This window comes from Canis lupus, chromosome 5 (genome assembly GCF_003254725.2).
Source record: "Canis lupus dingo isolate Sandy chromosome 5, ASM325472v2, whole genome shotgun sequence".
In the NCBI taxonomy this organism is placed as follows: Eukaryota; Metazoa; Chordata; class Mammalia; order Carnivora; family Canidae; genus Canis; species Canis lupus.
The window spans coordinates 36,315,853-36,331,346 of NC_064247.1; the positions used below are offsets into that span (position 1 = coordinate 36,315,853).

Sequence of the window (15,494 nt, forward strand, 5' to 3'; positions counted from 1 at the left end):
ATAAATAAAACACACAGAGTCAGAGATATAGGCAGAGGGAGAAACAGGTTCCCTGTGGGGAACCCAATGTGGGACTCGATCCCAGGACCCCGGGATCATGCCCTGAGCCAAAGGCAGACGCTCACCACTGAGCCACCCAGGTGCTCCATGAGTGGTGTCTTTTTAAACAGTTTATTTTCTGAGTGGGTATGTCTAAGCAGCCAGTGGTTTTATCTGGTTTTTGTCTCTAGGAACACTTATCTTGATCTTACTGGTTCAGTTTTTCATCATCCTCCACCTTTCTTTTCAGTAAACCCGTATTTAGTGATTTCTGCTTTTGCATATTTCAGTCGTGTGGGTGTCCCTTCTTGTGCTCGACCATGAAAATAAGGTTGCTGTTGTTGCTTTTTGAGGCAGTTCAAACCATCCCACCCCCACCCCCCTTGTTTTTTTCAAAAGCAGCTCACTGCTGCTGCTGTCTGTTCTCAGTTATGGTCAAAAGGAACTGCCAGATGAAATCAGAAGTTCACATTAGGCTATGTGCCTTGGCAACCACAGAGATCTCTCTCGGTCTCTCTGGAGCTGATTGTAGCATTGTCTGTCTCCCCCCCTGCCCCCAAGTTCTACTTAGTTCCTGCCTTTATTTCCCCTCTTCCATGTCTGTCTCTCTCTTTTTAGTTGCCTTCCTGTTTTCCATCCTTCCTCCCCACCCTCATTTTCTGTACCTGCCAGACCCTTTATTTTGTACTTTATGTGTTAACTCATTTGAGTTTTGTCCTACTCTGTTGAGGATGGTGGGGCAGCCATGTTTCCTAGATGAGGAGTTGAGGGGGTCCCACAACTCTCTTTTGCTCTAATAAAAAAATTCTAGTGCATCTATTGAGATGGTGTCTTTAGCTTCAAATAAATTCAAGTGTTTGTGTTGGGTGAAGGATGTTACTAGTCTTTTGTGAGTGTCTATCTGCAAGAGCACTCAGAAGAAGGAGCCACAGAGAGAGAACACAGACTTAAATATAAGTAGAAGTTCACTGTGTCAAATATATAAGCATTCTGTGAAGCCATGTAGCTACATGCATGCTCTAGCGGGTGTCCGTCCTGTCTTCAGAGTGCTGGTCTCCATATTCAGCGCAGCGTGTGTTTCCTGCATGTGAGACAGTGTCCTGGCTTTGTATGTGTTGTTGGGAGCAACTGGATTTTGTTCTGTTCACGGCTCTGCTGCTGATTGGATTGTCATTCTACACAGGCCGTTCTTACCTTAATGGGCATTAACCTCCTACATGATTATCCAGGTGGGAGATTAGTGGTCAAAAATCTCCAAGGATACAGCTGGGCCTGTAAATTAGTAACAACATGCAAACTCTTTTGAGATCATTTTTATCATAGTCCTGGCATCTGTTCTCACGCTTGTAAGGTCCTTTGTGGCGATTGTTCATACATACTCATCCTTTCTGAGCGTTGTAACTGGGCTATCTGCTCATATGCTGTGTTTTTTCATGCATACCTCTCACAAACCATGTAGTTTCCAAGTAACAGTAATATTAGATAATCCCTTTAATAGTACTCCATTCCTTCTTGTGAGATCGTTCCATGCTTTTGAGTTTTGTTTCTGTTTTTTTTTTTTTTCTTTTTTTCTGGAATTTGTGAACTATTTGTTTAATTAGATTTCCAGTCATGAGATGACTGTATCAAAGGGTATAAATACTGTCTCTCTTGTTTTATTGTCAAATTGCCTTCTGTCTGGTTTAAAACACATTGTGATGCTACCAACAGTGTTTGGATGATTCAGTTTAATTATGGCAAGCATTCATTCATCTAGGGAATGTTTATTGAGCCCCTGTGCTGGTGGAGTGTGTGTTAGTTAAGGGAGCTGGATGACAAACATAACAAGTTATATTTTCTATTATAAAATTTCAGGGCAAGACAGCACAGAGCAGGGTGAGGGGATGCTAAGAGTGAAATGACCTGCATTTTAAATGTCAGCCACCTGAGAAGGGGGCATTTGTGCAAGGATTTGAGACATTGGGTTTGCTCTGTGTATTTTTCTTCCTTTCTTACTAATTTCAGAAGTTTATATAGAACCTCTGGATTCCTGTAATCTGCTTTTCTTTATTAGTGACAGTAAACAGTTTCCCACATATTTTCTATGTTTGTATTTGATTATGGCAAAATTTGATATATTTTTAAAAGCACAAAAATTTCTATGTAATAAGACCATCCCTGACTTTACAGTCAAGAGTGGGGAAGTTGAATAAATAAGTTTGTGTTTACACAGGAGGAGACTCTTCTGGCCAGGGCTTTAATAAAAACCAAAAATTCCCTCTAATGCAAGATTAAAAAAAAAAGATGAAGAAGATTGCTTTTTCTCTAATTGTATTTCTATTTTAAGTAAAGGAAACATAGTACTTAATACTAAGATGTAAAGGAATAACAGCTGTTTGTTATTTTATAGGGTGACTGTTGGATCTGTATGGAACTCATGTCTACCTCGTTTGATAAGTTTTACAAATATGTATATAGTGTATTAGATGATGTTATTCCAGAAGAAATTTTAGGCAAAATCACTTTAGCAGTAAGTACCTGGTTTTCAAATTATTCCTTCTGTATATACTTATATAAAGATGCTTCTGGAGTTTTGAATGCACCTATCAGAATGTCCTTCACAGAATGTTGCTGACCTTCCTGGAAAATCATTTGTAATAGGAAGACAGACAAAAATCACTTCTGTGGGGTAATTAGTACAAGTCATAAGAACAGTTTTCAAAATATGTTCTATGTAAAAACTACAATATTCTGTTCATTAAAATCACAATGAATCATAGTAGATTGTGCTGTAAACAAAACCAGAAAAAGAAATTTTCTGTTCCTTTTAGCCCTGTTGTTCTAACTACTTTTAAATTGCTTATGTTCTCACCATTATCTCTAAATTAATCAGAATCACAGCAGTCTCCTTCAAGTCCTTTCACTGAAATTCTTAGGGTGTCTTTCCTGTGGTTTAAGATTTGAGTGGTCCACTCTAAGCTATTGAAATTTTTGACTGGCAGTTTCAGTAACCAACATTGCTGCTGATTTGGCCAGTTCACTTTTATCAGAGTACCAAAAACAAAAGAGGTACTCTTTTACACATGTGTTTGTAGTTTTCAAAGTGAATTCCTGATCGTTTTTCTTCCTCTGAATCTTTTAGTTGCAAAGGTTGTTCACAAAAATCCTTTCAATGGAGTAAAATTAGTAAGATTCTTAGAAAGCCTTGAGACTCTGAGCTAATGACATTGACGTAGGTTAGTAGATGTATAAGCTAAGTTTTATAGGAAGCCGTAAAGTAGAAATTCTGGTTGCATGCAAGTTCCTGCCTCTTTGTTCTTACATCCTTCACCTCCAGTATAGTCTGCTGATTGCCAGTTGATCCTATTTGATCATTAAGGGTTAATATAAAAATCCATAGGCAGTTTCTGAACTGTATTTTAGTTGTGAAACTTACGTGTGTCTGTGTGTGTGTGTGTGTGTGTGTGTATAACTGGACTTTAAAAAATCAGATTAAAGTCATAATGGTCTTAAGATTTATGTTAATATTTTAATTTATTTAGCCAGATTGGTACATAAATTTAAATATTTTATGAGCTTAACATTACAGTATATACCCTTTCATATGATTTTATAAAGTGAAACTGAGTAATTCTAGAAACTTGTTTATTCTTGGGAAGATATATGACATTTTATATTGGTCAATTTTGTCTTCTCTCTCTGTCCAATATCCCAAACCCAGTATTATCTTGGAACTTTTACTATTCATGATAATTATAATGCAACAATAGTAGAATAATGACAGTAGCTAATGGTTATTGAATGTTTACTTGCATCAGGCTAAGATCTTATGACATTTTATCTTCATAGCAACTCTCTGTGGTGAATAGTAACCCCTTTTACAGATGACAGATCTGGAGCATGGAGAGGTTAAGTAATTAATTTGCTTTGAACTTCATACAGTTGTAGGTAGCAAATGATTTAAGCTCAGGCAACCTGATCCCAGAATCCTATTTCTTTCTTTCTTTTTTTTTTTTTTTAAGATTTTATTTATTCATGAGAGAGACAGCGAGAGAGAGGCAGAGACACAGGTAGAGGGAGTAGCAGGCTCCCTGCAGGAAGCCTGACACGGGACTCGATCCCGGATCTCCAGGATCATGGCCTGGACTGAAGGCGGCGCTAAACCGCTGAGCCACCTGGGCTGCCCCAGAATCCTGTTTCTAACCAGGGTGATCATGAAGTTAGAAATCATAGACAAAATTATTTTATTGTGTATTGCAGTAAGTGTAATGTAGACACACAAATAAATCATTTGTTACATATTTGCCTATGTTTCTAGACTCGGTGATCATCCTTTCTATTAAGCATAACATTTAAAATTACTTTGTGCTAAACCTCTTTTTTGCTAATTAATGACCCAAAGAAACACAAAAGGCCTTAGCTACTTGAAAAATTACGAGTTCAGCATTCCTGACACCCAGCAGCTTGATGGAGCAGAGACTTGACCATTTGATAGCAAAGGGTTGGCTTGTTCTTCAGTTCTCTTTGAGATTGTAGAAATTTCGATTCAAGCCCCTGTTCCCTATATTTCTGAAGAAATGCCTAATTTCTGGCCACAAGCAGTGATTAAACAATGTAAATTCTGCAGAAATTCCCATAGTTGTTGAACAGATACTTTGACTTTGCCAAAATTACTTTGAAGACTCAGCACAGAGTGAAGGTGAATGAATAATTATGAGAAACGGAGGAAATTTGGAAAGACTTATTAGCTGATAGAATTGATAATGGAATCAGACTGGACTCTTTTGTACTGAATTACTTCCATTCTTGAAAAATTTGAAGATGCAAGTAATGTACAACTTTGTAATGACTTATTAAAAAATTATAAGTTATTGGGTTCTTTTTAGCTGTCAGGTAATAGCATGTAAAAACAACTGCATTTTCAGAAGATCTAAAATAATTAGTATCTTTAGTTAACATAAAAAATGGACAGAATATTGACATAATTAAGCTTACAAGAATGTGAACGGCTATAAGGCTGTTAACCTATGATGAACTGTGTGCTGTGGGATTAAAGGATATTGGTTGTTTATCCTATCTTTGCTTTTTGTCCTTAGACTGTGAAAGCACTAAACCACTTAAAAGAAAACTTGAAAATCATTCACAGAGGTGGGTATGAATTATTTTTTATAGGTTGGAAATTAATATTTTTCCTTAAAGAGATTAATATTTTTCATTAATAGGAAAACATTATTGAAAATTATAATGTCCCTGTGTATGCTTTTCTGATATATTTCTATTTTTAGTAAAACATATGTACCCTGACACTATTACTATTTTTTTCTCCGTAAAACTTTGTTATTAATTTAGGGTATTTTTCCTTTGAGATTCTATAAATTTCAGCTTAACTTGTTAGTATATCAAGTTTACAAATTGAAATAGATTTTGCCGCAAGGTTTTTATTACTCTTAGTTGAAAAATAATTATTTATTTGCTTAATAGATAATGTTTCTCTTTGTATACAAATATGCACGAAGGTGATCCTGGGGACATTGAAAGAGTTTGGAGGGTGGTACCTTGAGCATTTTAAGACAGGTGTTTCTTCTTTGCTTAAGAGGACATTTAGCAAATAGAGATGCTTTAATTATTATTGTACATTGAAATTCCTCTAAAGCATTTGTACTTGTGAGAACAGTGATCTTGACCTTGTTGGGCACAGGTCCAAATGTCAGGATTTGATGTATTTGATGTAGATTTATTGGAAGTCAATGGGAATCACGAAATTAAAACAGCTAATAGATTAAATAGTTGCTGTCTTTCTTGCTCTGCTAGACTCAGGGCAGTGGGGTGGTGGCTTTGAAGAAGTTTGCAGGTTCCTGGTCCTCAAGATACTTGTAATGGGTAAACCCAAGACCATATGTGACAGTGCGAGACTCAGCCTGACAATAAATAGGGCAGAAAGTAAAAGGTTATATTCGCAGAAGTGAAAAGACTCACATTCTAGGAAACATGGTTTCTAGAAATTAGAAACATGGTTACAGAAATTAGTAATTGGCACATTTAAGTAGTTTTAGTTTGGGGTTGACTCAGGACTACTGAAATGAGTTAACCTTGAACCACAGAATATTTCACTTAATTTTACTTTGCCCTGATGCTTGTTAAAAATCATTTTAGGTGGGCTTATTTTTCTCTTTTGGCTTAAAGTCATGTAGAGTTAGGCCCATAAACAAAATGATTTTGTTCTTCTTGTAGTTCATTGCATTCTGCTTTTGGGATTTTCCTTCCTTTTTGGCTGTGTTTTGCACTTATGAAAGTAGTATCACCTTTAGGGCATTTACAGTTACTTTAGAGATACTTGCCAGTCACAGTAAAGCACTAAGACAGTGACCGAGGAGTAGCTGAATAAAAGGGAAAAGCTTCAAAAATAACTTGGGTTTTCCTATTAGTAAAATAAAAACCATGAGTTTATAGCAGTCTTTTTTTTTTTAAGATTTTTTTTTTTTTTTTTTTTTTTTATTCATTTGAGAGGGAGAGAGCATGTACCAGTGATGGGAGGGGAGGAGGGAAAAGGAGTAGACTCCCTGCTGAGCAGGGAGCCCTGACATGGGACTCAATCCCAGGACTCTGAGTTCCTGACCTGAGCCAAGGCAGATGTTTAACCAGCTGAGCCACCCAGGAGCCCCAATATAGCAGTCTTTTTTATTAGGATCAGTTAGCTCTTTTGCTACAGTGAAGAGTCCTTTTGATCATGAGTTACTGCCTTATAGTTAACTGCCTTAAACTTCAAGGAAATTGATTATCTGTCCTAACAAGTCCAAGGATGGGGTAGCTCTAAGGACAGTATGTTCAGGGCTCAAGCACCCTTCTTTTGGCTCCATCCTCAGGGTGATAACTACCAAAGCAAGTCCCCAGTGTCACATGTAGACATGATACCTCTTGGAGAAGCTCTTCCTCTTCCTGTGTGGCTGTCATAGGAGCTGGGACATCTTCTGTACATTGCTCTGGTGTATTCTCTTGCCTCATTCACCAGAGTTGCTTCATGCCCTTACCCTAAACTGGTTCTGGGCAAGGAGCATCAGGCTACCCTGATAATTGGACCAGCCAGTCCCTCATTTGGAGAGGTATGGTTGCAGCTACAGAGAAGAAAGGGGATACTTCCATAAAATCAAATACAGGTTCCACTGGAAGGGGTGGGGTGGGTGGTAGGATAGATGCTTGATAAGCAGCCCTGTCAGTGATGGCAGGAGACCTTTTCAGGTTTTTTTTGTACATCCCCTTCTGAGTTACAGATATTTTTGTATCTTGTATCTATTTGTATCCTTTTTATTCACTGATCCATGCTAGTGACAATGAAATGGATAGAAGCATTGAGACCAGGATAGAGGCTTCATAAGCAAAGAGAGAGAATGGGCCAGACAGTGGATTAACACATAGTGGCATTGAGTTCATTGTCAGTGAAGAAGGGGTGAAAGCCTAGGGCCCAATTTATCAAGACTATAAAACCTTGGAGAAGCAAATGGAAGAGATTTCGGCTTTCTCAAATTGACAGGAAAGTAAGCACACACACTTTAGAAGGCGTGAAAATGAATCTGGTTTCTCAAGGCCAACTGGAAGAAAGGGCTGGTTAGGGAAACCTGATGAAGTCATCTAATGTCAGAAAAATCTCTCTCAAGGAGAAATAATTATTAAATGGATGGATTTATTGAATACAAATAAAGGTCTGATACTGTATTATTAGGTCTTTTAATTTCCAGAGCCCTATGGATTAGCAATTATTTTCATTTTGTAGATGACGAAATTATGATTGCTGAGTCAAAGTCAAGGAGCTTGCCCCAGGTCACGCTGTGGATTTGGGACCCAGGTTTTGAACCTTTGCTTCTCTGATCCCAAAGCTGTGGTCTTGTAGATGTACTGGGTTGGATACTTTCCTGAGTTAGATAAAACTCAACTTTAAATTGTGGATGTATAATTTGTACAGTTTGCATTTAGGTGGCTAGTCTTTGATCTACTCTAAAGTAGCTTGGTATACTCTTGTAGATTAAATTCATTGTTCATATTTTGGCCAGTAAGTAATGAATTTGAAGCAAGTAAATGAATATAAATCTTTCCATGAAAACAAAGCATTATAGAATGCTTACATTTATTATGAAGCATTTTTGATACTGAGTTTTTAAACATTGGTGTTCAGACCACTGTTTTCTCATTTTTCCTCATCTTCTTTTATATCTGAATTTTTAAGGACCTGATCACTTATCTAGTCTAAGGTTTTTTTGGTATTTTTGCTTAACGTGCTTCAGAATGTAGCTCATTTCATCGATCACTTGTACTTGAAATGACATTTCTCTCTCTCTTGCAGATATCAAACCTTCCAATATTCTTCTGGACAGGAGTGGGAATATTAAGCTCTGTGACTTTGGCATCAGTGGACAGCTGGTGGACTCCATTGCCAAGACAAGAGATGCCGGGTGTAGGCCATATATGGCAGTAAGTGCAAAGGCCAGACTTTCCTGGTTGATAGTCTTTGCCCAGAGAGCCTGTGCCCTTTGGTGCTTTCCTTCTAAGGGGTCTACCACTGGTCATGCAGTTTCACCATACTAAATATTTTTCTCTGTCCTAAAAACCAAACTTAGGTTCTAGCTTCTCTGTGAAACTCTGATATTACACCAGTGAACTCCTGTTTCATTGTATTTCTTTATTCCACTCATCCACCAGATGGTTGGTTAATTTTCAGAAGGCCTCTGTGTTTCCAACACTCCACATGCTCACTTGACTGTTGTAGATAACATTGTAGGATCATGGACACTACGGATCATGCGTCCACATCACCCATTAACACATGGATAATGTGGTCTATAGGCCAGTCACTGATGCTTCTTTTCTAGTTGGAGAAGAATGGGAGACTGGAGTTTCCGGGGTTCCTAGTGGAATTAGTATGTCTTACAGAATCTGAGGCTATGTTCTGAATATTGTTGGTCCCTTCCTTAGAGGTGGATGAAGCACACTGAAAGATTCAAGGGTGGAAATCTTGGGTATTTGCCAACCTAGAGCCTGTTTCCCCTCAGAGAGATAGACTTACCCTAGCCTTCTACACGTCATACTCCTCTTACCCCAGCACGTACACATATGCTGTTCCAACAGGCTGGATTTTGATCTCTGTATTTAGAAATTTAGTGTCTATATTTTAAGCGCTTCCCCTAGATGTTGGTGTCTTCCTTAATGTGGCTGTGATTCTTTGGGGACTAGTACACAGCTCTTAAGTGGTGATAAATAGGCTGTGCAGACTATTGAGGCATTCCTGTCAGTAGTTTTGGCTGTGGTCTTTATGGATTTGTGTGTGCTTGTGCATGTGTGTATGTTTGTACAAAAAGAAACTTTCATATGAAGTTTGGACTTTGTGGATGTTGACTGTCCAGGCAGATTATTGGGAAAATTTGGAAGGCCTTGGGCTCATCATGATAATTAGGGTTAAATGGAACAACAATTTCAAAAGTAAGAAATAAAAATGTTATACACGCAGCATTTGGGAAGTCATATAATTTACACATTTAGTAAATGTACCCTGAGAATGAACTAGAAGCTGTTACCTGGACTTGTAGGGCTTATCACAGTATTAAGGGTGACCAGGTGTTTGTGCAGTGGGACATTGACTAAGAATTATGTTTGATTTATGCAGGGTTTTTAAGATATATATACATATATATATTTTTAAGATATATATAATGTATCTACATTATATATATAATATATTTTAATATATTTATATATTAAGACATATATATTATATATAAATATATATATATTTTTATGTTTATTTGAGACAGAGTGAGAGAGCATGAGCAGAGGCAGAGAGAGAGGGAGAAGCAGGCACCCCACTGAGCAGGGAGTCCATTAGGATGGGGGGACTCAGTCCCAGAACCTTGAGATCATGACTTGAGCTGAAGGCAGGTGTTCCACAGACTGAGCCACCCAGGCGTCCCTGATTTATGCAGGTTTAAAAAATATAATTGCAGACCAACTAGAGCTGAATATTTGAATTCAGGTAACTTTTAAGAAAGAAGTAGACTTTCAATTTTTATGTAGAAATAAGGTTCACAGGCCCAGGTGGTATAGGGCTTTTCTTTCCCTGCTAAGCTTCTTCAACCTTGGAATCAACCTCTAATCTTTACTGAACTAAATGAAATGCTTCTGTCCATTCTAGTCTTTCTGAGACCTATAGATGGATAAGAGTGATTGACATTCATTTTATTACCAGCCTTGTGGTGGCTTGACTCTTCTTGATGTACCTTGACAGAAAACACAGAAATGTATCTTGTCTTTTATTTAAGATTTATTATTTGTCTTTAGTCTATAGGAATTAGGAATTGTGATATTTCTTTTGGATTATTTAACATAATGGTGTATAAATAATGTAGAGTTGAAACACAAGTGTTTGCATAAACCAATTGCCAATGTTAACGTTTTGGGACCTTCCCACCTCCCTCATCGAGGTGTGTGTGTATAAACACACAGATGTATGTGTCTGTATGTGTTCTGCGCCATGAGAAAGTAAGTTGCAAATATCACGAATGTCATTCTAAACACTTGGTGTGTGTTTCTCTCATAAAAAAGGGCACTCTTCTACATAACTACAATACCATCACCACACCTAAAACAGAAACTTAAAATAATTACAAGAATTTCATGACATCACCTTGTTCACACACAGATTTCCCAAGAATGTCCCACATTCTGGATTTGTCTGATTATTGTTCCCTCATGAGTAATGTCAGGCTATAAATTTTTTCAGCATGGATATTTCATAGATGATGGGTACTTCGTATTGCGTCACATTACAAAACACATCCTGTTAGGTTATTTCATTAATGGTAATGCTTATAGAGATGATTTTTTTTTCTTTTAAGCAGTTGAGACATTTGTAAAATAGAAATTCATTTTCTCACAGTTTTTTCTTTGTTCCTCTTCTCCAGATGAGTAATTGATGGTCTTTTCATTCTCAAAGGATTCCTTCACCCACTAGCCTCACATGCTTCCCCTCTGCAGTCCTCCAACACATGAAGAGACTTCTAAAAAGTTACACCAGCTTCCCTGTCTTTGAGGAGCATTTCCTCTTGTACCTACCTCTTCTTCTGTGCTAGGAGCCCATCTGTATTAGTTTGTAAGATACTTAGTCTTAATTAATAGTTGAAGTAAGAACTCATTTCATAGCAATTCTTTCTAAAATATGTCAATTCACTTATCTTGGGGATTTCTCAAACCCTGGCTTAATCTCCTCTTAAAATACATATAGCCTATTAGGCCTGAAAATCTGACCAAGCTATAGCTCATCAACATCAAGAAATTGTTGATGTTTGTGTCCTCCTTTGATCTCTATTCAACAAATTTGGAAATACACATTCATTCACCTGTAATTTGTTTCTCTCTTTGGTTTCAAAAAGCTGGATTCATCAGGATATAATTTTCATTTTCCACTTGTATATAAGACTAAAACAATGGTGGTCACTTTTTTTCTCTTTGGAAGGCCATTCAGGTAAAATGTTTGGTAAAGAACTTATTAACCAGTCCCTATAAGAGTTTTTTCTTTTTTTTTTTTTTTAAAGATTTTGTTTATTTATTCATGAGAGACACACAGAGAGAAGCAGAGATATAGGCAGAGGGAGAAGCAGGCTCCCTGTTGGGGAGCCCGATGTGAGTTTCGATCCTGGGAACCCAGGATCACGACCTGAGCCAAAGGCAGATGTTTAACCACTGAGCACCCGGGTGCCCCTATAAGACTTATTTTTGTTGAGAGGCTTCTCTTACAAACTCTGTCTCTTTGCTTGTTACAAGTCTGTTCAGATTTTCTAGTTCTTCTGAGTCAGTTTTGGTAATTTGTGTGCTTTGAAGAATTTTTCTATTTCATCCGGGTTATCTGACTTTGTCAATGTGTTTCCTCAGGTAGTTTCTTGTTCCTGTTCATTTCTCCAGTGAATGGGTCATACTTTCTAGTTTCTTTGCACGCTTTGTATTTGTGTGTGTGAGAAATGGACATTTTGCGTATTAGAATGTGGTGATTCTGGGGGTGCTTGGGCTCAGTTGGTTGAGCAATCGACTCTCTTGGCTCAGGCCATGATCTCAGGGTCATGAGAGTGAGCCCCTTAAGTTTGCTTGAGATTCTCCCTCTATTCTAATCTCTCTATTGAGATTCTCAAATAAATAAATAAAATGTGATTTTGGAACTAAACTGTAATTTTGGAAATAAAATGTGACGATTCTTCTATTTGTGGTTTGTTTGGCTCCTTTCTGTGAGATGTTAGCTGTTTCTCTAGTGATTTTTTTCCTCCAACCGTCTTGTTTTTAGAGGCTGTATTCTTACTCCTATGTGGTCTCTGATGTCCGTTTTCTTAGCTTGTGTTCAGCTAGTGTTTTGACAGTTTTGTTTTTAGTTTCCCTAGGTTTTTTTGGGTACCAGGACCTAAAAAGAAAAAAAAAACATGAACAAAACAAAAGGAAAAAAACACCAAATATTCTAGTCTTTGCAGATTGGCTATGCTTGGGCACTCCTGCTTGACTCAACTGTTTACAAATCTGCCTTAACCTCTGGTTCTCTAATATATCTCTGTCTTCATCTTTCACACTAGCCATCCACGGGTCATTCATTTATGACATTTTCGAGAAACGTCCTTTGATTTTCTGCCTTGAGTGTGTTCCAAGTTAGGCAGAAGAGGGGCGGGTGCACCACCACCTATTTTCTTCATTGCCCTCAGACAAGTTGGAACAAACACAATTCTTAATGCTCTGTTTCCTCTTCCCTCTGGGCCCAGGGTCTGGGGTCCGACCCCGGGAATGCTGGCTACCATCTTCAAGACTGTTGTTGAGCTGGAGCAGGGATTGGGATGAGGTCAAGTCAAAATGCTGCAAATGTTACTTACCACTTTTAAGTTGGCTTTTTCTTGATTCACTGTTTGCTTGGTTGTTAGAAACTTCTGGTTTTTTTTTTTTTTTTTTTTTAGATTTCTGACAGAGTTGGCTATGACAGTTTTTTTCCTTATTTTTTTCATGTTTCTTTGGAGGGATGGTCCCTTGGAGTTACCTCTTCTGCTTTTGTTGCTGTGTCATTCTATATATCACTTTTAATGAAGGTAGTATGGCTTCACACTAATCCTGTTCAAATAACTGGGAGATAGTGTACGAAGTGGCTTTTTAAAATTTTTATTTCTGGATGACATGTTACAGGTTTGTCAAGAAAACTTTGTAGGGTCAGTTAACTGGGAGCTACCATGTGCCATTTTTAGTGGTATAGATACATTGTGTATATCAGCACAGGAATTAAAAGTACTGAGAAAAATCTCAATAAGGAACAACTTTTCTAAATCTAGTGTTCCCCAAATATTCGTCAGTGAGACCCACTTCATATTGTGGCATGCTTATTAATAACTGGAAGAGCTTCTAGTCTATGGAAAACAGTTTATTCTGTAGTATCATAAATGCTGTAACTGTCTCAGGCTTTTCAACTGGGAAAAAATAAGTTTTCTTCAGGGTGGCTAGCTATTGCTTTTACGGCTTTGTCAATCAATTAGATCCCTGTTCTTCTTGGTTTAAAGATTTTTTAAATGAGAAAAATAAAAGAAAAACAATACATATAGTGTATAGTATGTAATAATCCAAATAATGTGTTTTTATTTCAAGAAAAATGTTTTTCATAAAATAAAAACACATGTCCATACAAAAACTTGTGCATGAATGTTTATAGCACTCAGCTACATGAATGTGTGATAGCCAAAAGGTTGAAATAGCCCAGATGTCCATCAGTGGATGAATGGGCAAACAAAAGGTGGTCTGTGTACAAGGGAATATTACTCAGCCTTAAACAAAAATGAGGTACTGATTCATGCTATGATGTAGGTAAACCTTGAAGACATGCTAAGTGGAAGAAACCAGGTATAAAAGATCACATACTCTATGATTCTATTCATATGAAAGTCCAGGTTTCCCTATAGCAATAGAAATAGATGAGCAGATCTGATGGTGGAGGGAGTTTGCAGTACAGCAGATAGTGTGGCCAAAAGTGTAGGGTGGGGAAAGGGTTCTGGAACTGACTCTGATCATGGTTGCCCAGTTCTGAGAATATAGGAAAAGCCAGTGAATTGAGTGCTTCAAGTGGGTGAATTGTATCATGTGTGGATTATATCTCAGGAAAGCCCTTAAAGGAACAGCAACTGGAGGCCACCCTTCTTTGGGCCAGTAATGCGACTGTGCTTGAGGTGCACAGTCTCTGAGAATTTTAACTTCACAGAAATCAAGCTTAGGAAACAACTGTCCATGGATAACACTGCTGTCATCTTTGGAAATGGGGATTTGCGAGTGAGTAACCAATATCCTTTCTTTGTTTAGCAGTTTGAATGTTTATTTCTGAATGTTAGAAAACAACAGACTTCCCCTACCCCCATTTTGGGCATTAAGTCCATGATGGTTTTCTTTTTTTCTTTTATAAAGATCTTATTTATTTATTTGAGAGTGAGAGAATACATGAGATGGGGGAGGGGCAGAACACAAGCTGACTTCCCACTGAGCAGGGAGTCCAAGGATCTTGGCTCCATCCCAGGATCCCAGGATTGTGACCTGAGCCAAAGGCAAAAGCTTAACTACCTGAGCCACCCAGACACCTTCATGATGGTTTTTTTCTAGAAGAGCTTTCTACCTTAATTTTGAATTTTTTATAGATTCTTAATATTTTTTGCCTAGTAAAACATTTTGGAATATTCAGGGAAAGATTCCAGATTGGATTATTTTCTCTCTTGAGTGCATATGTGTATACATGCACATTCTTAAATGATGCTCATGTGTCACTTTTTCTGTGTAGTTTACACAGAAAAGTTTTAGTTTGTACCCGTAACTTTGAGATGAACAGCTTATCCTCAGTGGCTTGATATTTTCCCTTCCTGGTGACTTTGAAATCCCATTGCATTATACCTGTTTTTAAAATGTCAAATGAGGGCAGCCCGGGTGGCTCAGCGGTTTAGCACCGCCTTCAGCCCAGGGCATGATCCTGGGGTCCCGGGATCGAGTCCCATGTCAGGCTCCCTGCATAGAGCCTGCTTCTCCCTCTGCCTGTGCCTCTCTCTCTGTGTGTGTCTCTCATGAATAAATAAATAAATAATAAATAAAATCTTAAAAAAATAAATAAAATGTCAAATGAAATAACTCAACGTTTGAGAACTCTACTATTGATAGTATTATAGATGTGGTATTTTTTATAACTGTTTCTTTATTGGAAGATTATGTCCCTGCTCAATATATAAAAGATAAAATGCAGACTAGTAAAATGGAGAAATAATTACCCATCATTCATTCATAAAGAGAAAAAATTGCTGTGAGCATATGTCCTCCTACATTTTTATGTAAATGTATTTTTCTCTTGCACATATGCTTTTCATCTGCTCTGTAGGCTTTTGCAGGCATGTTTCCAGGTCGATGCATCTTCATATATAATGAATTTAGCCACTAAAAATGAACTGGCT

The 15,494-nt window shown here is 37.6% G+C and overlaps 1 protein-coding gene across 4 annotated transcripts in view; it reads left to right on the top strand.

Moving 5' to 3' along the window:
- MAP2K4 (mitogen-activated protein kinase kinase 4) overlaps positions 1 to 15,494 on the top strand; it is a 136,546-nt gene that overhangs the window by 95,464 nt on the left and 25,588 nt on the right. For all 4 annotated transcript variants that reach the window (XM_025428354.3, XM_025428355.3, XM_025428353.1 and 1 more), the window contains 3 exons: positions 2,429 to 2,548; positions 5,115 to 5,166; positions 8,354 to 8,481. In XM_025428354.3, the coding sequence (XP_025284139.1) occupies positions 2,429 to 2,548; positions 5,115 to 5,166; positions 8,354 to 8,481 (300 nt within the window). The remainder of the gene's footprint in view (positions 1 to 2,428; positions 2,549 to 5,114; positions 5,167 to 8,353; positions 8,482 to 15,494) is intronic.